Source organism: Malania oleifera, chromosome 7, assembly GCF_029873635.1.
Source record: "Malania oleifera isolate guangnan ecotype guangnan chromosome 7, ASM2987363v1, whole genome shotgun sequence".
In the NCBI taxonomy this organism is placed as follows: Eukaryota; Viridiplantae; Streptophyta; class Magnoliopsida; order Santalales; family Ximeniaceae; genus Malania; species Malania oleifera.
This window is the reverse complement of record NC_080423.1, coordinates 65,875,113-65,896,778: the sequence shown is the minus strand read 5'-3', so window position 1 is coordinate 65,896,778 and position 21,666 is coordinate 65,875,113. Positions and strand designations below refer to the sequence as shown.

The 21,666-nt window shown below is 37.6% G+C and overlaps 1 protein-coding gene across 3 annotated transcripts in view; it reads left to right on the top strand.

Moving 5' to 3' along the window:
* The window catches only part of LOC131160253 (syntaxin-52-like), a 57,261-nt gene that overhangs the window by 15,392 nt on the left and 20,203 nt on the right, over nucleotides 1-21,666 (top strand). For 2 of the 3 annotated variants that reach the window (XM_058115700.1, XM_058115701.1), the window contains exon 2: nucleotides 21,249-21,470. In XM_058115700.1, the coding sequence (XP_057971683.1) occupies nucleotides 21,253-21,470 (218 nt within the window). In that variant the 5' untranslated portion in view covers nucleotides 21,249-21,252. Of the gene's footprint in view, nucleotides 1-1,917; nucleotides 2,079-21,248; nucleotides 21,471-21,666 lie in introns of those variants that run through there. The other variant, XM_058115699.1, reaches the window with a different exon arrangement.

The window sequence follows — 21,666 nt, the reverse complement described above, 5'->3', positions numbered from 1 at the left end:
CCGTAACAAACTTTACTAGTTTTTTCATTGCTTCAGACTGGGCTAGTTTGTCCTTATTCTTCGTCGATCAGTTCAACTATAGTGTCTAAGTATTTTGATCTTTGTATGACGTACTCTTGGTCCCTTGGCTGTATCTAGAATGAGCAAACCCTGTCCTGCCCCCATCGTCTTCGCTGCTGAGTACTGAATATTGAGCCATGTACTAATCACCAATAACGACGCACCGCCTTGTACATTAACGATCGGCTTGTTCACCTATACGGCAAAGAATTGGGTGGTTTCAGATTTCTTTGGTCTATTTTCTGTTGTTTTGTGATATCAAGCCTGTGCATTAACCCGTCGCCATCTAATCTACCTCTTTTCATGAGATATGAAGCATATAGATATGTGAGGGTACATTTAGTCGGTTTGATAAAGTTCAAGGCTGGGATAATTTCTTTTTCTTCATTTTCTATGTCACATTACCACACACACTCATCAGTTAGCTGATAGTTTTTTACTAAAGCATATACGGAGTTTTGATCGCTTTTCATCAGCGTCTTCGCGTCACTCAAGAGGGGTAATTTGACTATGCATTCCACCCATCTTACATCTGAGGGGGCAGTATTACGATCCATATACAATCAGTAGCATCACCCTCTTCATTACACAATGCTATCTCCATTACAGATCTATCTTATTACATTGCATTATCAGTTTAAAACACCAGCAAACCATACCAGTCACCTGCAAACAACTTATTAGCACGCTACAACCCGGTCGCAAAGAGCTCCCTTCAGTATAGCAAAACAGACGCTGTTTACCTCCCGCAATTCAATCGGTTAATGCGGGGGATCTATGTTCAGTGTATTTTGTTATTTATGTTGATATTTTAATTACTCTTCAGTTATAAATTTCATGTTATTATCCTTTTGTGTTATAAAAACATATTTTTCTTGTAATATTTTGTTGTTGAGTATATATACCAAGAATACATCGAAAGCTTCAATTTACAATTTCAATAGAATTTCTCCCCCTATTATACTATTTAAGGTTTCTTTTCTATATTTATTATTTATATTTCATAAAACTTTTATGTAATTCTTTCCCATTTTATAATCTAATTAGATTTATTAACAAAACTATTCAGATGGTTTCTTATTATAATTCATCTTTTCATACAAATATTCTTCTAAATATTTTTAAATTCTCGATCTTAAAAAACTACCCATCACATGTAAATAATGGGCATTTTAAACAAATCGATTCTTGAAAATTCAAACTTATTATCATCCTTTTCAAAAAATCAACGTGGCAGTGAGTGCACAAAAGGCCATGTTCGGTTTTGTTTCTTCTGATATTGACAACAAGATCTTAGCTCCCTAGCCTCCAATTTTTTAAAAATATTTAAAATTGACCTTTCAAAACATTCTCACAAAATGTTAACAAACCTTACAATTTATCATACACGAGCTTACCAAAAAATAGATACAACTCATCTTTCAATTTTGTTTGTGTAAACATATGAAAGATAATTTTATTCCTTTTTGATCATTTTAGATACGTCCCTAACCATTTGTGTCCTTCCGGAAAGATTCTTTATGTTTTCTATCCCTAATTAGTGTTGTAAAGAATATGTTTGGTATAAGGAATGTGTTTCACATTTCCATGTTTCTTTTTCAAAAAAGAAAATGGTGACTGTACGAATTGATTGCCCTTTGAAGCGACAGGATAATTGTAGGTGAAGTTTTTTGGCGATCCGTCTCTTCTTTATAGAGGATCAGAACAAGTTTAACTTCAAAAAAAATAAAAAAATAAAATAAAAAATCCACTTCGATTCTGGGCACTTTCTTAAAAAAAAAAAAGAAAAAACGAAAAGGAGGAGGGGACATCTATATTAGCATTAAATGCGCTTTATGCGAGAGCGGACAACGCGGTTTCCATTCCAATCGAACAGCCCAATCCTGTTTTGTACGTTTTCTTCCTCTATCTTTCGCGGTTGTACTCTTCCTTCTCCTCAATCGCCATTCGCCACTAAGCGTTTGATCCAGCTGTAAGCCGGATTCTCCATTGCTCGTTGATTCAGTTCGCAAGCTCAGGTTCGAGTTTCTGTTTCCCTCGCTCTTTGTCTTTCCCTCATTGTTGTTGAATTTGCTTCAGTCGAAGATCATCTTAAATATGTTTCTCTTAATTGCTTATGAATCACAATCCCGTTTGTTTCTGAGGGAATACGAAAGGGAAGAAAAGAGAAATTAAGTATTTTTTGGAACGCAGATGCTTTCTTTTCTACGAAAAAGCTCATCTTAAGTCTCAACCATGCAATTTCATTGCAGAGCTAACTGAGCGGTCTTTTTCGCTTTCTTGGGTTCAAATGGTCAAAACAAAATGTGAAATTGTGATTCTTCTATTGTTAGAGTGTTGTTCAAGCTACCATGGCAATACACTCTGGAAAATTGTTCTCAAGGCTTATCATATAAGCTTCCTAATAATCTTCCAAATTTAACTGAATACATGAATTCCAGGTTTCTCCTATGTGTTTCTTCTCTTTTATTGAGTTATTTTGGTTTGACTGTTAGAGTCAGAGGTTTTTGTATTGCATTTTCTTGTAAGTAGCTTATCAATATGGTTTCGCTAGTTGCTGCACGATTGGCATAATTCTGTCCGCAGGCGAGTTTCCTTTTCAATAGCGTATGAATGGATTACACATTTATTTTGTCTTGTTGAACAAATTCAACTTGGTAGTGGGAAGCGAAATGTGTATCAGCCAAAAAAATGAGATTTCAATCTTTATGAAAAATGTAACAAAAATTGAGCTTTCAATCTTTCCAGTGAAATAATACATCTTATCTAAAACTTTGGTAAAGGTTTTGTACTTATTCATACCCATAATTATGAAATTGTTTGGGAAGACGATGGTCACATCGAATCACCTATCACAAAGTATGAAATTAAAATATATAAAAAATGTTTACTTAATTTTTAGTAATTTGAAAGCATATGTGGCAGGCCAGGGGAAACATGAATTGAACATGAAAAGAGAATTAGTTAAGATGGTTTGGACATGCAATTTATTAGCAAGGAATAGCAATTTGATTTATATGGATGGGCATTTATGTGACAGGAGTGTTGGGCCATAAGGATCACCAACACCCTAATTAGCAAAGAGTCAAGATAAAAATTGTAAGAAATAAAATAAAAATTGAACAACATCACTCAAGAAATTTATGTGGTTTGAGACTAGGCATGCATTCCACAGGCAATTTGGTAAGAGCTCAGTTACTATGAAGTGTAGAGAAAATACAAGTGAGTTTTTAATACTTTTCTCTCCCAAAAAACTCACTAACCCTGTCCTAGCCCAAGAAAGAATGTGGCGGACGAAGAACCCAGGTTTCTTCCCACAAAAACCCAATGACTTTTTCTTAGACCAAGAAAGAAATGTGGAGGAAAAGAACCCAAGGTGAACCCCTTATAAACTCTCTCTCTTGCCGAATTTCTATTATCATCTTCTTCTTACCACGCCATGCGGTATCACTTCCTATATAGGCTCCACATGCATATATAATAACCGGCTACCCACAATAATTATGCTATAACATCTATGTTGTCCACACTTGGCAACGACATGGCTTTGAAAACATACTCTCCCATGCTTGGGAAGGATAGACATGCACATTAATTGTAAAAGGATTCTTCAAGGAAAAGAAAACCACCATGCTACTAAAGTTAAGTATACACGCCTTAAAAAACTAGCACTCGACTAATGCAATACAACTTAATCGGTCTTGAAAGCAAATTGGCATAGCAAACTATTCTTATGCTAACAAAAAACTTTAAATATTGTATGCGTGCTCCATGCAAGGTCAACTTCTGATCTAACAAACTCTCGTTTCCCCCATTTCAAAAGATCTTATTTTAATTTTGGATAAATGTGGGGGTCCCACCACATAGGTAGGACCAACCCAAAAAATCTCCATGTGCCATCACCAAGCCGACACCTCCACCTTGATATAAAACCAGCACTAGCTTGCATTCCCCTACCCATATTTCCAAATTTATCTTGCCTCGGAACAATAGAAAAGTCATATGTGGCCTAGCCTTCTTTATTGGAAATACCATTTCCCTTCCCTCTAAGCAGAAGCATTAATTGCACCTTATGCAATAGTAGACAACGTGGTTCCATGTCAATCGAAACTGCCCATTCTTGTTTGTAAGTATTGCTCTTCGTGGTTGTGCCTTCACCCCTTTAATTCACGACTTGCCACCAAGCATTCGATCTAGCTCTAAGTCGGATTTGCTCTTGATTTAGCTCACAGGCTTAGATACAAGTTTCTGCCTCTCTCATTTTGTAGAGTTTTGCTTCAGCCAAAGAAATTTTAAATATACCTTTCTTAATTACCTTGTATTGCCAATGAATCACAATCCCATTTGTTTCTTGAGGAAACAAAAGAGAAGAAAAAGAGGAATTATTATTATTTTTTTTGAATGAGATGTTTTCTTTTCTACAAAAAAGCTCATCGTAAGTTCCATGCAATTTTGTTGCAAGAGCTTAAATCAGCGGGCTTTTTCGCTTTCTTGGGTTTAAATGTTCAAAGAAAAATTGAAATTGTGGTTGTTCTAATGTTATACGTTGTTCCAGCTACCAAGCCATATGCTAAGGAAAATTGTTCTGAAGGCTTAATCTTATAAACTTCATTATTAATCTTCCAAATTTCTTCAATACATGAACTCTTCTGGGTTTTGCATCTTTGTTTCTTCTCTTTTCGTAGGTTATTTTTGTTTGGACTTAACATTAGAGGTTTTGTATTGCATTTTTTTTTCTAAGTAGCCTCCAGAAAGATATGTATCCCAATTTTAATTTATCAAATATGGTTTCACTAGTTGCTGCACTATTGGCTAATTCTGCTTGTGGGTGAGTTTTCCTTCTCAACAGCGTGTGAATAGATTACACATTTACTTTGAGTTGTTGGAAAAATTCAACTTCGTAGTGGGAATCTAAATGTATATCAGCCAAAAAAAGAAAAAAAGAAAAAAAGGAAGAGATTTCAATCTTTCTGAAAAAATGAAACAAAAAATTGAGCTTTCAATCTTTCTATTTGAATAAAACATCTCATCTGAAACTTTAGTAAAGTTTTGCAATTGTTCATACGTTTTTTTTGTGGAAATTGTTTGGGGAGACAATGGCCACATTGAATATCCTTCAAAGTATGAAGTTAAAATATAACAAAATTTACTTATTTTTTATTTGGAAGCATATGTGATAGGCCACAGGGGAAACATGAGTTGAACACGAAAACAGAATTAGTTAAGATGATTTGGACATGCAATTTACCTGCAAGGAAAAGTGATTTGACTTAGGTGGATGGCATTGATATGATGGGAGTGTTAGGCCACAAAGATCACCCACCTTGATTAGCAAAGGGACAAGATAAAAATAATAAGAAATAAAAGAAAATACAGCTACAATGAGACAAGAAATTTATGTGGTTTGAGATTAGGCATGCATCCATAGGCAATTTGGCCAGAGTAGCTACTATGAAGTGCAGAGAAAATACAAGAGAGTTTTTTAACACTTTTCTTCTCACAAAAACCCACTAACCTTTCCCTAGCCCAAGAAAGAAATGCGGTGGACAAAGAACCCAAGGTTTCTACCTGCAAAATCCCACTAACCTTTTCCTAGCCCAAGAAAGAAATGTGGGGGACAAAGAACCCAAGGTGAACCCCTTATGAACTCTCTCTCTCTTTGGCTTGATCACAAAACCCACGAATTTCTATTCTATATCTTCTTCTTACACGACCATAGGATATACACCCTTATATAGGCTCCACATGCATGTATAATGACCAAATACCCAATAAATAATTATGCTATAATATCTCTGTAGTTGTCCACAAAGCCAATACATGGATACTCTCCCATGCTTAGGAAGGATAGACATGTGCACTATCCTAAAAGGATTCTTCAGGAAAAAAAACCACCATGCTACAAAAGGATAAGCATACATGCCTTGAAAAGACAAGCCTCCGACTAATGCATAAACAAACATAAGACAACTTAATCGGTCTTGAAAGCAAGTTGGAATAGCAAACTATTCCCATGCCAACCAGAAACTTTAAATCTTGTATGCATGCTCCATGCAAGGCTCAAATTTTGATGTAACAAACTCTCCTTTCCCCCTTTTCAAAAGATTTTATTTTAATTTGAATAAATCGTGGGTCGTATCACGTGGGCAGGATCGACCCAAACAATCTGCACCTCACATACATGTGGTGTGCCATCACCAAGCCCACAACCACCACCTTGATATAAGACCACCACTAGCTTGCATGCCCCGTACCCGTATTACCAAGTTTATCTTAACTTGAAACATATAAAAGTCTTATGTGGCCTAGCCTTCTTTATTGGAAATGCCATTGCCCTTCCCTCAAATTAGACTTTCGGTTTGTTGCTCATACCACTTTTCATGTCTTCCTTGAAAAGCATTTTTTCCCCATGCACTTGAACTACCCACTTTTTTCATTAATATGTGACCATAACCCGTACAAGTTCCCAGTTCAGGATCCCTTATCATTGTAAGTGCACCCTTTGATATTTTGATACTCCCACCTCAACAACTTATCCCCATTTGTTTCTAATTACGCAAGCGAAATCATGTTTCCTTTCAAGTTTAGTACATGCGTAACATTTTCAAGAAATTCTCTAAACACCACAACCAAGAACATGAAACCATAAGTCCCACTGGGTGGGGTCGGCTATGTGAATATTCTGCCAATTCACACAATCAAGGGAATTTTCCCCAGCTAGCTTAAGAGCTATTAGATCCTTCCTCACTAACTCATTCCAAGTTATTTTGGGTTTACATCTATCCCTTCTACCATCAGTAACAATGACTAACTCACTCCTCCTCACTGGAGCACTACTTGATCTATGTTTTAAATGCCCAAACCATCTGAGTCGCCCTTCTATTATCTTATCTTCTACTGGTGGTATGCCTACCTTATTGTGAATATGTTTGTTCTTTAATTTATCCGTTAAAGTTATGCCACTCATCCATCTTAGCATTCACATTTGGACAAATTTTACTTTTTGGATATGTTGCTTCTTAGTTGCCCAACATTCTGATCCATATAGCATGATTGGTCTTATAGCCATCCTGTAAAACTTTCCTTTTAATTTTGAGGGTGGGCCTTGGATCAACAGTAAGGTTGCTCCTTTGTGACTGGTTGGTCATGGGTTCGAGTTGAAGGAAACAACCTCTATACATAAAAGCAAGGGTGAGGCTGTGTACACTATAATGACCCTCCTTCTACCCTTGCAAAGTGGGGAGCCATACGGCCCATCGATGCCTTTTTTTTTTTTTTTTGGTTTTCCTACGAGCACACAGCATGCTTGAAGCACTCCTCCATTTTACCCAACTTACCTTAACTCTACGTATCACATCCTCTTCCATCTCTCCCTTCGCTTGTATGATAGATCCAAGGTATCGAAATTTAGTGGTGTTATTAAATTTTTGATTATCAATTTTAATCTTATCTCCAATATTTCCCTTTACATGACTAAAGTTATATTTCATATAGTCTATCTTATTTCTACTTATTCTAGTGCCTTTAGACTCCAAAGTTTTTCTCCATAGTTTTGACTTATATTCTACTCTACTCTTACTTTCATCAATTAGAACAATATCATTTACAAACAACATATACCATGAGATCTCCTTTTGGACATTCCTAGTGAGTTCATTGATCATTATAGCTTTAGATACAGACTCAAAGTAGAACCTTAATGTACCCCTATTGTGATTGGAATTTTTTAGATTCGCCTCATTCAGTCCTAATATTAGATTATTAGTTGTTACTCTATCTTACATATCCTTAATGACATTAGCATATCTGTTGCATACTCCCTTATTTTCCAAAACCCACCAAAGGACTTCCATAGGTACTCTATCATAGGCTTTCTCTAGGTCAATAAAAACCATATGCATACCCTCTTCTTTTCCCTAAACTTTTCAATTAACCTTCTTAGAAGATGAATAATTTTTGTTGTTGACCTCCATAAAACCAAGTTGATTCTCTAAGGCCCTCATTTCTAACCTTATCCTTTGTTAAATTACCCTTCCCGCAATTTCATCGTTTGGCTCATAAGTTTGATTCTGCGGTAGTTATTACAATTTTGAATATCACTTTTGTTTTTGTATAAAGGTAATATTGTGCTTTTCCTCCACTCCTTCGACATTCTCTTGGTTTTTGTAATAGTGTTGAAAAGATTTGTTAACCATGCACTTCAAATAAACCCTAAACATTTCCAAACTTCAATTGTGATGTTATCTGTTCCTATAATTTCCCACTTTTCATCTGTTTTAGTGCCATCTTCACTTCACTGATGCTAATTTATGGATAAATTTCATATTTTTAGTATCTTCCTTATTTGTCAAATCTAAGTTCAAACTTTCAATTTGGTTTTTATTAAACAACTTATCAAAGAATCTTCGCCACCTCTCTTTTATGTCTTCTTCTTTTAACCAGGACATTTTCTTTCTCATCCTTTATACATTTTACCTTACCTAAATCTTTGCACTTTCTTTCTCATCCTTCGTATCATTCTCACAACACTACTATACATTTATGTCTAGACACTGCTAACTCCTACCACAATAAATTTATAGTTGTTTTTCAGTCTATGTGTGCACGTAACGTATAATGAGTTGCACCACTACCAGGAATCCATTTTTCATGAGTATTAGAACTCGTATTGGCAATGTTATGATCACTAATGACAATGGACTCTTCTACTTGAGTTGCCTTGCCTTCATGTTTGTTGTCTTTGATTCTTTCCATAACAACTTTCCTTCTTGACATTTCCTTTTTTCCCGCAATGCCAACAAACAAGTTTAGCATTCCAACTTTTTGAATGGCCTTTGGATGGTGTCCCATGTCATTTGATTTTCCTCTAGTAGCAAGAGCTTCATTTCCATTGAACCTAGAATTTCTTGGATGGTGTCCCATGTCACTTGAGTTGTTTTTCATTGTAACAAAAACTATCCTTGCATATATCATTATAATCAAACCATTAGCTATGTGAACATGTATAATGAGTCACACCACTACCAAGAATCCACTTTTCATGAGAATTAGAACCCTTATTGGCAATTTTATGACCACTAATGACAACAAACTCTTCTACTTGAGTAGCCTTGCCTTCATATTTGTTGTCTTTGATTCTTTCTATAATGGCATTTGTAACGACCCGGCCCTTTACACGGACTTAGGTGTCACTCACATACATCAAATACCTATACTTGTTCAAGATATGGAAACAACCGGCCCTAAATAGGGACATACGAGTGTAAATCATACATAATCATGATGTAAATGTCGCGGAAAAACATAAACATCCATTGGGATTACTACTAGCCTTATACCAGAGTTCACTAATACATCCATAATTTACATACATTCGGACTTAGAGTAATCGTCATATTACAACCCTCCAAAAAGGACTTTCATCAAGTTTAGTACAAAATTTAGATGCTTACGTAAGCTAACCAAAATAACCTCCCTAGTCCCTTTATCTACTAGGACCGACGCACGGATGGACCTGAAAACAAAGGTTGTAAGATAGGGCGAGACACCTCTCAGTAAGGAAGAAGGAGTTACAACAGTGTGTGACTGCATACATGCATATTTTCATTCAACATCTGGAATATAAATTAAATATTTTCAATACAGTAATGCATCAGTTATATCATTATTCATATTACAAAATTCCCACATCTGTCTTTCGACCATTTAATGATTTATTAGATGACCAACAGCAAAATATCCCTATAACCAGTTTTACCCCGTGGCTCGGGTTGTGCACTGGTACTCGTCCAATGCCCTGTTCGTGCAGACACTGCCGAGTACCTACATACGATCCGATTGCCCCCATTGGCCCAATATCAGCCAATGGTTTCACCCTGCTAGCCGACCATCTTGGTACCCACATCGTTTAATACGTGTGGTTGCACGTGTACATCTAGCTACGATATCGTGCCGTATCATATAACAGTGGTTTCATTTCACCCTACAAAGAAAGTATTTTTCAACCCTCCCGGGACTCTCAAGCTGTGGTTCCGTGTATCATAAATTCAATTTATACAAATATGATTTTATCTCCCATAATCTATATCAATATTATAGAAATAACTCCAGCGGGTTCAAACCGGCGTCTTTCCACCTGGTTTACCCCTCTTTGTTTACTGATGCGGCTCGGTGTATCGCCAGCCTCTGTTTATCACATTGTCAGTATAACAAATTGGAATTTCATTCCCATATTCTATATCAAGAGTATAGAAAATACGTTCATTTCCATTTCAACATATATCACACAAGTTTAATACAAAAACCCGCTAAATGATAGAAATTCAATATACATAGTTTAACTAAATAAATAAAGGATTCGAGCCTCTCCTACTATAGTATAAACATAAATAAACAATATTTGTAAAATTTGGAGATCACACGTCGAAATCCTCGTTTTTACCAAAAATCGTAAAATCGTCAAACCGGCATTTCTACTCGGTAGAATTTCACAAATAAGCAGTTAAATCATACATAATAACATAAACTAGCTTTTTAGCAGTTTAGTTTTCCAAAAATGCTGTTTTAATTAAGTTCCCCTTACCTTATATTCGAAATAAAACTTCATACGAAAACGGTCCAAAACGACAACCCGAGATCCCGAAAACCTAAAACCACAGAACATAACCTTACTATGTTTTCTACTGCTATCCAAATATCCAATCAAAATTAGGATCAGATTCCTACCTCGATTCTTGGGAAAACCCGAAACTCTCTGAAACGACGATCCGATCCACTAAAAGTGTAGAGTTTCCTCTTCTGATCCACGCAGTACCCTCCGTTTTTGGAAACGGACGACGAACGGCGAAGGATCTTAGAGAGAGAGAGAGAGAGAGAGAGAGAGAGAATGAGAGAATGAGAGAATGAGAGAGGATAAGAGAATTTATAGAATAAATCTTTACTTAGCCCTTAAGTAATCTAAATAAATATCTCCTCCAAGATATTTATATATAAATATCTTAAAATATCTCTTTTCAAAATATCTTCTCCAAAATATCTTTTTTTTTCTTTTTTTTTTTCTTTTTTGGGGTCGGGTTACTACAGCATTCCTTCATAACATTTCCTTTTTTTTCTACAAAGCCAACAAACAAGTCTAGCATCCCAACTTTTTGAATGGCTTTTGGATGGTGTTTCATGTCACTTGATTGTCCTCTAGTAGCAAGAGCTTCATTTCCATCGAACCTAGAATTCTTGGATGGTGTCCCATGTCACTTGAGTTGTTTTTAATTGTAACAAAAACTATCCTCGCATGCATCATTATAATCAAACCATTACCTATGTGAGCACATATAATGAGTTGCACCACTACCAAGGATCCATTTTTGATGAGTATTAGAACTCTTTTTTGCAATGTTATGCCCACTAATGACAATGGACTCTTCTACTTGAGTCGCCTTACCTTTATGTTTGTTGTCTTTGATTCTTTCTATAACAACATTCCTTGACATTTCCTTTTTCCTGAAATGCCAACAAAAAAGTCTAGCATTCCAACTTTTTGAATGATTTTGGATGGTGTCCCATGTCCCTTGATTGTCCTCTAGTAGCAAAAGCTTCATTTCCGTCGAACCTAGAATTCTTTGTAGTTGCACTCCCCTAAAGCTCATTAGCCAATAATGTGGTTGCCAAGTGTCACGAGCTAAGCTTGTTGAGGGCATTATGCTTGCCTGTGACCGCTTATCTCGTGTGCTTAGGATGGGTTTCCATCATGTAAATACTAGTGTAGGGTTAATTTCTACTAGTAGGGTCTTTGTAAGCCAAATAAGGCAGTATGACTCCTCGGTCACTTTGATGTTTCCTAGTGCCAGGATGATAATTACATAAAAACCTCTTTAGGGGAGGGTGAGTGTTCATCAGTCATTGTAAAACTCACTAGCAATTGTCAACGTGCTTAGCCTACTTGCCTCCCTCACTAAGTACAACATGTCAACGGAGGATTTGTTAATAAATTACGTTTGCTTCAATGTTTACTGCTTGGTTGCCACGGCTTTCATGAATTGATTACTATTTTAGCTGCTATCTGAATGAATGTTAATGAAAGTGCTTTGTGGATGAATGTTGGTAAACGATAGGCTGACTAGTTAAGCAAGAGTGCTTTAGCTAGCGCCGCACGGCCCTTCACAACAGTGTGAAAAGAGGCGGACCGTGACATTTGGTATCAGAGCCAAGTCGGTGACACTTGGTGAGAGCCCAAGGTTGAGTTGCTACGTGAATTCGATTGCCTTCGTTGTTGGATTTGGGAAGCTTTGGTAAGTGACCATGGCACCAAACACTGCTGAGAGGATCAGCGTGCTGGAAGCACAGGTTGAGACAACAACCAACACTATGGCCGTGGAGGTGGCCCAGATGAGAGAACTTGTTGATGAGGTGATGGGATCACAAAAACATCAAACAGGTTTGCTAGGAGACTTGTCAGAGGACTTTCGCCACATAGTGGAAGCTTTGCAGGCCCGGATGGCAGATCTGGATGCAAAGATGAATGTGATGGTTCTTGCTATGGGGAACTCCAACACTTCGGGAGTTAGCAAGACCAAGGTGCTAGAACCCAGGACGTATGGGGGTGCCCGAGATGCCAAGGAGTTAGAGAACTTCTTGTTTGATGTGGAGCAGTACTTTCGCGTTGTGAGGATGACCTCAGAACAGGCAAAGGTGGATATTGCGACCATGTACTTGGTTGGTGATGTCAAACTATGGTAGCGTACCAAGTATAGAGAAATTGAAAATGGAAGCTGTGTAATTGATAGTTGGGCAGACTTGAAGAGAGAGCTCAAGGCCCAATTCTTTCCGGAAAATGTTGAGTATAATGCAAGGAGAAAACTGAGAGATCTCAAGCATACGGGGTCAATCAGCGAATATGTGAAACAATTTTCTGCTTTAATGTTGGATATTCGGGATATGTCGGAGAAAGACAAGTTGTTCTATTTTCTAGAGGGGATGAAACCGTGGGCAAGAACTGAACTTCATAAGAAAAGGGTTCAAGACTTGTCAACTGCACAAGCGGCTGCAGAACGCTTGACTGACTATGCTGGTGACGATACCACTTCGTCCAAACGGTTTGGCGGAGAGGGAAACAGTGGAAAGTCTTTCAAGAATGGCAAACCCAAGAGTGGGGGAGCCGACTTTAAATCATCAACCTCAAAGGAAGTTTCGTTGTCTTAAGGGTTCAACACACCCAATGGAAAGGGAAAAGGTAAACTTGAGTGTTTCTTGTGTCGAGGTCCTCATAGAGTTTTTGAGTGCCCTCACAAAGCATCACTTAATGCTTTACAGGCTTCCATTGCAGAACAGGCAGTGGAAGACGATGGGGAAGAGGATGATGCCCCGAGGGTGGGTTCAGTGCGGTTGGTGAACGCATTGGAAAAGCAGGCAAAAACACCGAAAGTTACATGATCAAAAGGGTTAATGTTTGTGGACTTGAGGATAAATGGGAAGAGTACTCGCGCTATGGTGGATACGGGGGCTACTCATAATTTTGTTTCGCAGTTGGAAGCATGGAGGCTCAACTTATCTTTAGAGAAAGATATAGGACGCATGAAAGCAGTTAACTCTGTAGCCCAGCCTACTCTGGGAGTAGCCAAGTAAGTGGCTATAAAGCTTGGATAGTGGGAAATTCATGCGAATTTCACAGCGGTGCCATTGGATGACTATCCAGTCATTCTAGGAATGGAGTTCCTAATGGGGACGAGGGCAGTGCTGATGCCTTCGGCTGGTTCCCTGTGTCTGATGGGAGATCACTCGTGCATGGTGCAAGTCGTTGCAACGAAAGGAGACAACGGGAAGTCCCTTTCAGCCATACAACTCAATGAAGGATTGGGTAAGGGTGAGCAGATACGTCTAGCCACGGTGGTGGTAGACAAAGAAGTAGGCCAAAAGCTAGAGCCTACGACCATCCAAGTGGTGTTGGATGAGGATAAGGAGGTGTTGTCGGATAAGCTCCCTCAAAATTTGCCTTCACGACGGACTGTGGAGCAAGAGATCGAGTTGTTATCAGGAGTGAAACCACCTGCTAAAGGGCCATGTCGGATTGCGCCTCGAGAGATAGTAGAGTTGGGGAAACAGCTTGATGAATTGGAAGTGGGATGTGTTCGCCCTTCCAAAACACCGTTGGGAGTATCGGTGTTGTTTCAGAGGAAACATGAAGAGCATCTACGGAAGGTGTTCGACAGGCTGAGGGGAAACAGTCTGAATGTGAAGAAGGAGAATTTCTCTTTCGCTCGGCGGAGCAACAAATTCCTTGGTCAAGTGGTTGAACAAGGTCGTATCCGGAGGGGTATGGAGAAGGTAAGGATGATTCAAGAACGGAAGATCCCCACGACAGTGAAGGAGTTGCGTTCCTTTCTTAGTCTTACTAAATATTGCAGGAAGTTCGTTGAGGGGTATTCGCGGAGAATGACTCCAATAACAGGACTACTGGGGAGGTATTATTGGCCGCACATGCGGGATGATGTGGTTGATTACACCAAAACTTGTCTCATGTGCCAACAAGACAAGGGGGAGCGGAAGAAGTATGGTACTTTCATGGCCGCACCAAAGTACTGTTCAGAAGAGGAGACGACACAATTGTTCCTTGTGACTGTTGTGAAACATTGGGGTGTTCCCCAAATTATTATTTGTGACCAAGATTTAATGTTCACTGACAACTTCTTAACAAAGTTTTTCAGGATATTCAGGTCACATCTTGACATCTCTTCGAGTTATCACCGACAGACAGATGGATAGATGAAGAGATTCAGAGAGCTGCTAGATGAGTACTTGTGCCATTTTGTCAACGACAACCAGAAGAATGGTGTGCAACTACTTGATGTGGCTCCATTCTGTGGCAACGCCCAAAGGCGCTCAACAACCAACAAGAGCCCTTTTGAGCTTGTTACAGGCCAGCTGCCGCTGTTACCTCACACAGTGGGCGAGCCGTACAGACGAAAGAGTCCCAAGGTGTGCATCTTCACCAGAGAATGGAGACTGAATGCAGAGTTTGCCCAAGCCTATCTGGAGAAAGCTTCTAAGAAGATGAAGAAGTGGGCAGATCAGGAGAGAAGACCGCAGTTCCATGTCAGCTGCCTCAAGCCATACAACGCCAATACCAACAACCTGAGCAGAAGTCAGTCAAACAGCGCAGAGTTGAAGACAGTGCAACCTGACAGACATGATGTTGAAGAGATCCTTGCAGACAGAAAGTTCATATCCTCAAGGAAGAAGCGGCAAAAGTTCCTAGTGGAGTGGAAAAGCCTTGATGACAAAGAAATTAGCTGGATTTCTACAGAAGATTTGAAACCATTCGTGGACAAATTTGAAGTGTACCTACCGCCAAAAGTCTACGAGGATGTCGACCGCATAAGTGGGGGAGAATGTCATGAGTTAAGCTTGTTCAGGGCATTATGCTTGCCTGTGACCGCTTATCTCGTGTGCTTAGGATGGGTTTCCATCATGTAAATACTAGTGTAGGGTTAATTTCTGCTAGTAGAGTCTTTGTAAGCCAAATAAGGCAGTATGACTCCTCGGTCACTTTGATGTTTCCTAGTGTTAGGATGATAATTACATAAAAACCTCTTTAGGGGAGGGTGAGTGTTCATCAGTCATTGTAAAACTCACTAGCAATTGTCAACGTGCTTAGCCTACTTGCCTCCCTCACTAAGTACAACATGTCAACGAAGGATTTGTTAATGAATTACGTTTGCTTCAATGTTTACTGCTTGGTTGCCACGGCTTTCATGAATTGATTACTATTTTCGCTGCTATCTGAATGAATGTTAATGAAAGTGCTTTGTGGATGAATGTTGGTAAACGATAGGCTGACTAGTTAAGCAAGAGTGCTTTAGCTAGCGCCACACGGCCATTCACAACGGTGTGAAAAAAGGCGGACTGTGACACCAAGGCACGTATAATGAGTAGCACCACTACCAAGAATCCATTTTTCACTAGTATTAGGACCCTTGTTGGCAACGTACACTTTGTTCTGACCACCAATGACAACAAATTCTTCTACTGGAGTTGTCTTCCCTTAATTTTTGTTGTCTTTGATTCTTTCTATAATGACATTCCTTCTTGACATGTCCCTTTTTCCTACAACGATGCCATACATGTCTAGCATTCCAGCGTTTTGAATGGCTTTTGGATGGTATACCATGTTCACTTGATCGTCCTCTAGGATAGAGATTCATTTCCATCTATTAGATTACCACTTTTCCTAAAAGTTTAAGTTGTTAGGTTGTGGGCCAACAATGTAAATCAAGCTTTAACACTCCCTCGTATGTGCAGCCCAATAGCATGTGGAGAGATAAATACACGATAAATAACACCCATTACAAGGAATATAATAATTTTTTAAACACCACACAATAAATGCCGGCTATGAGACTAGAACCTAGGACCTTTTGGTAACTAGCTCTGATATCATGTTAGGTTACCACTTAGGTAAACTTAAGCTGTTAGGGTGTGGGCCAACAATATATATCAAGCTTTAATGCCATCGAACCTAGAATTCTCTATAGTTGCATTCCTCCAAAACTTATTAGTGAATAATGTGGTTACCACATAATCTATTTTGAGTTGGTTTTCTTTAAAGTAACTAAAGGTCATGAACCAATGAGTATCCAACAATGTATAAAGCAAAGCCATCACCTTGTCTTTATCTTGCAATATCACATCAACTCTCTAATTGTCTTGGTGGGTCATGGAAAGCATTCAATTGATCTGAGACTTTGGCACCTTCACTTATCTTCAAGAGTAGAGCTTCTTCTTCAAGAGAATTTGATTAAAGAGATATTCACTTGATACAAGCTTTCCAATCTTTCCCATAAATTGGTGACCTTCTTCTAGAGTCTACATTGAACATGTCATCATCTGATAGACACAAATGGATTGTAGAAATTGCTTGTATTTTCATTTCTTTCCAATCATCATCGGACATTTTTTCTGGCTTTTTATCCTTAACTAAGGCTGCTATAAAAAAAAAATCCATATTGACTAAGGCTTTGCCTGAGTTGTACCAAAACATCATGGGCCTTCAACTTCATAGTTTAAAGCTTTTTTGTTGTCAAAAGTTTCCATCTTGAACCTATTGCTTGCAACCTTTTCCATCTTGCCCTTTGAAGCAATTTTTACAAACTCCTCACCATTAAAACATTGTAGCTTTGGTGTTACTTTGTTGGGCCACAAGGATTATCTACTTTTCAATTGGCAAAGGGGTAAGATATAATTGCAAGACATAAAATAAAATTAAACAACAACCAAGATATAAGAAATTTAAGTGGTTCAAACACTAGAACTATGTCCATGGCAATGTAGCAAGAGTTTAGTTATGAGCAAAGTGTAGAGAATATACAACAAGAGGGTTTAACACTTCTCTCCCCACAATTTGTAAAAAGTCATAAAGACTTTTCCTAACCCAAGAAAATAAATGTGGATGAGGAAGACCTAAGATGAACAATTTATAAACTCCCTCTCGTTGCCCTAAACTTCCACAGAACACACCGATTTCTATTCTATATCTTCATCTTATTGGCAATGAGACAACATTCCTGATATAGACCCAACATGCATACATAATGACCAATCATTCAATAAATAATCATACTACAAAATCTATGTAATTGTCCATGAAGCCTAGACATGGCTTTGAAAATATGCTTGTGCATGCTTGGGAAGAGTAGCCATGCATGTTATCCTACAAGGAGTCTTCAAAGAAAAACCATTGTGCTCCATGCAAGGTTCAACTTCCATGTAACAAACTCCCTTCTCCCTTTCTCCTCCCCTCCCCCCTCCCCCTTTGAATAAGTTGAGACATAACTCATGGGTGGGACCAGCCCAACAAAAGAGGAAGATTTAGAAGAATGTATTAGAGATGGTGAAAAATGTTCAAAATTTTTTAATTGGATGGAAGGGACGGCCTTAAGTCAATCTAAACAGAGAAGGAATTCATCTAGCCATCCACAAATAGTTAGTACAAAGGCTTTGTTGTTAAAATTCTGGATTCAACCTAAGCTCATGAATCACTTATTTGACATCAGGGTCTATGTCTCAACCTAAGCTCATGAATCCATCTGGCCACAAATAGTATGCTCTTTTGTTGGTGTTAGGTGATGCTGAGGACTGCTCTGAATCTGTTCACTTGTCCTGACAGATTGCTGCTGGTTTGAGATTGTTGATCTAATAGGTGATTCCAGGACATTTGATGTGGTGCATTTGGGCTTAGCAGAATCTTCAGGAATTTCAACATCTGATAATTCTATAGAAGAGCTTAATGGAATTTTGCAGACTTTATTCTCTTGGCTTTCCTTTTTTTTTTTTTTGATAAACTATTCTCTTGTATTTCCATGCATTTGCCTTTTGCTTAAGCAAGCTCCTCTTTGGAATTTTGGATCCCATGAGTTTTCAGTGTTGTATCTATTTTTTAGGGGGCATTTGGCTCTGGTTATTGTGCAGGATTCCCAGGAATGCTGTGTCTGGAATGTGGGATGCCCAGTTTGGGATAGGGGTGAGCAAACGGTCGGTTCGGCCAAATTCGGGTAATTAACCGAATTAACCGAAAAATTTGGTTAAATAATGCTGTTAACCAAACCGACCGAACTACTGAAACACACCGAACTGAACCCGACCGAATTAGCAATTCGGGTAATTCGGTTAACCGATTTTAACCGAATTTATTCAATTATACATTAAATAAAAATTTCATAACTAATTTATTTTAATAATTGTGTCGATGCATTTATTCTATCACATAGGCTTATTTATTTTGAGGTGCAATAACTTTTATTTATTTATTTATTCTAGGTCTTCGCAAATCAAGTGGAAATAAAAAAGAAGGCAATGTTTTTGTTATTATTAAAACGTTGAAAATAAAAAAAGATGAAAAAAATTTCGCTAAAAATATTTATTGTCGGCATCGTCATCCCCTTCAACGACAACATTAATTTCCACAAGGTATATCCAAGTTCATAATAAAAAACAATTATATTCATAATTTATACTTAAAATTTAATTAATTAATAATTCGGTTAATCGGTTAACCGAATTATTTTTTGTTGTTAACCGAACCGAAACCGATTAACCGAATTTTTATAAAATCCCAACCGAACCGACCGAACCAAGTTTTTTACCCGAACCGAACCGACCAATTTCGGTCGGTTAATTCGGTTAATTTGGTTTTCACCGAATTATGCTCACCCCTAGTTTGGGAACCCATGGGAATCTTACATGGCAGCCTGGAAGGCTTCTTGGGTTCCCTTGGAATGCAATACGCCCCTCAAATCATGGGTATTTGTAACCGATCTCTTTCTAAGGTAATCTTGGGTTCTCATGGGAATCCATGCTCATGGGACAGTATTCCTGCCATTCATTGCTCTTGGATAAATTGTCCCTTCTCGCCCACTATTATTATTAATAATAACAATATCTTAATCATCCATAATAATTTTTCACAAATTACTATACATTACAAATGATAATATTTATTATTATTTTTTACTACTGCTACTAATTATTATTATTTGTTTTCATTATTAGTAGTAGTAGTATATAGCAGCAGATAATAATAATAATAATAACTATTATTATTCAATATTTAATCATTATTATTTGCTAATAATAATTAAATTATGAATATATTTGTAATTATAATGCTTATTATTTAAAAACTGTTACAAAAAATCATTACTTTTTATTATTTCAATTTTATTATAAAAAAATACAAACAATATCTTTATTATTTATATATATTTGTTTATTTTTTGCAAGTTGGACCAATGAACACATTAGCAAGATAGTAACAAGAGACCGATACCTACAACACTAGGCTTCTACAAGACTAGTATACCCCCCTGAGCAACCTACTACTCCAAGGGATATCCAATCACAGGCTCGCTGTGTGTGTGTGTGTGAGAGAGAGTGTGTTTGAGAGAGAGAGAGAGAGAGAGAGAGAGTTGAAGTTTTTGGTTGCGTCTATTACGGATTTCCTATTTGTTTTCCATTTGTATGTGTGTGCAATGTGCATGTGCACACATGCGTGTGTACTAGTGTGTGTCTGCGTATTTAATGCATAGTAGTGATTACTTTTGCTATAACAACTGGAAGATCCTGTGGTAGGATTATTGCAATATTCCTTTTGATTGATGGAGCCAGATAATTTTCTTTCTTTTTCTGGTTCTTTTTTAGGGGGGATGGCCGAGTTTTTTTGGGATAAAGAATGAAGTTTTGCTGCCATAATTCGCATGCAGTTCATTTAGTTCCCAGTAAAATGAGGCAATTTTTTCGTGAAGAGTGAGGATAGGTGGGTGTCTTTTGTTTTTTATTTTTTGATAGAGTAGGTGCCCATCATAATAGTATATATATATATATGTATTCCCACGGATTGCTTGAAGAATCAACAAGTTTAAACCTTGAACTGACCACTGTGTTCATTTATTTCAAAACAAGTTGGAACATTTTTTGTACAATGGACATAGAGTTTGATCTGAATGAAATGATTATATTGTTAAACCAAGAAGATCCTAACTGTATATCATCTTTTCAATGGAACCAGTCAAACATAAGGGTGATGTTCCTTCTTCATGTTGATATTACAATCATCTAATTGCAAAAACAATTAAGCACAGATGGTTGAACTATGTATTTGAATGCAGAAGGGCAACTGGTTGGTACTATGCCATGGTTGGGGATGCCAATTTGGTGACTAGTGAATGAAATTTTCTTTTTAAGAAGATATCTAGGAAAGTATCATATGAAAATATGTCGTCTTCAGTTGTTTTATTATAATTTGGAATGAAGTTCTACTGAATATTTGAGAAATTAGTAGTATAAATGAAATTGTTAAAATTTAGTGATAGAATTTGATTAGATCTGGACTAGAGAAGATCCCCTCCATTGCTTTTTGATCCTTGAGAAAAACCCTAGCTCAGCTTCTGTTCTTGACCTTGCATTGTGTATGCAAATACATTATTGAAAGTATTCAATTTGTCTATTCGCACCTTAGTACTTTTTTTCCCACATAGTCCGTTCTGATTTCTGTCTCCAAACACATACATATGCAAACTTTAAGATCATACATATCAAATGAGAATGGGTTTCAGTTTTATTTTTGTGTGGCTAATTTTAATGCTTATGCAATATTTGAGTTTATTCTCTGTGATCACATTGTTTAGAGTATTTGCATCTTTCAGCGCTATGGGATTTTCTTCCGACACTTGGATGCGAGAATTTAATGAATCGTCAAAACTTGCTGATGAAATAAACAGTATGATTTCTGGAAAGAGTTCTTTGCCTCCATCAGGACCAGAAACTCAACGGCATTTGTCTGCAACTCGGAGAAAGATCACAATACTAAGGACAAGAGTGGAAACTTTGCAGTCCCTTTTGTCAAAGCTTCCTAGCAAGCAGCCTATGTAAGTACATGTTGTGTTAGTATAAAATAAGTCGTAAGTGGCAAAGTTAATCTACGAATTGTTGGTTTCATCTACTATTGAAAGAATTGCTTTCCTTGTATTTGGTTGTGTTTTGATATTGGTATCTGTCATTTTCTCAATGTGCCTTCCATGTGTCACCCTCACTGTCACATTCTAAAGTGTTGATTTTTATTGC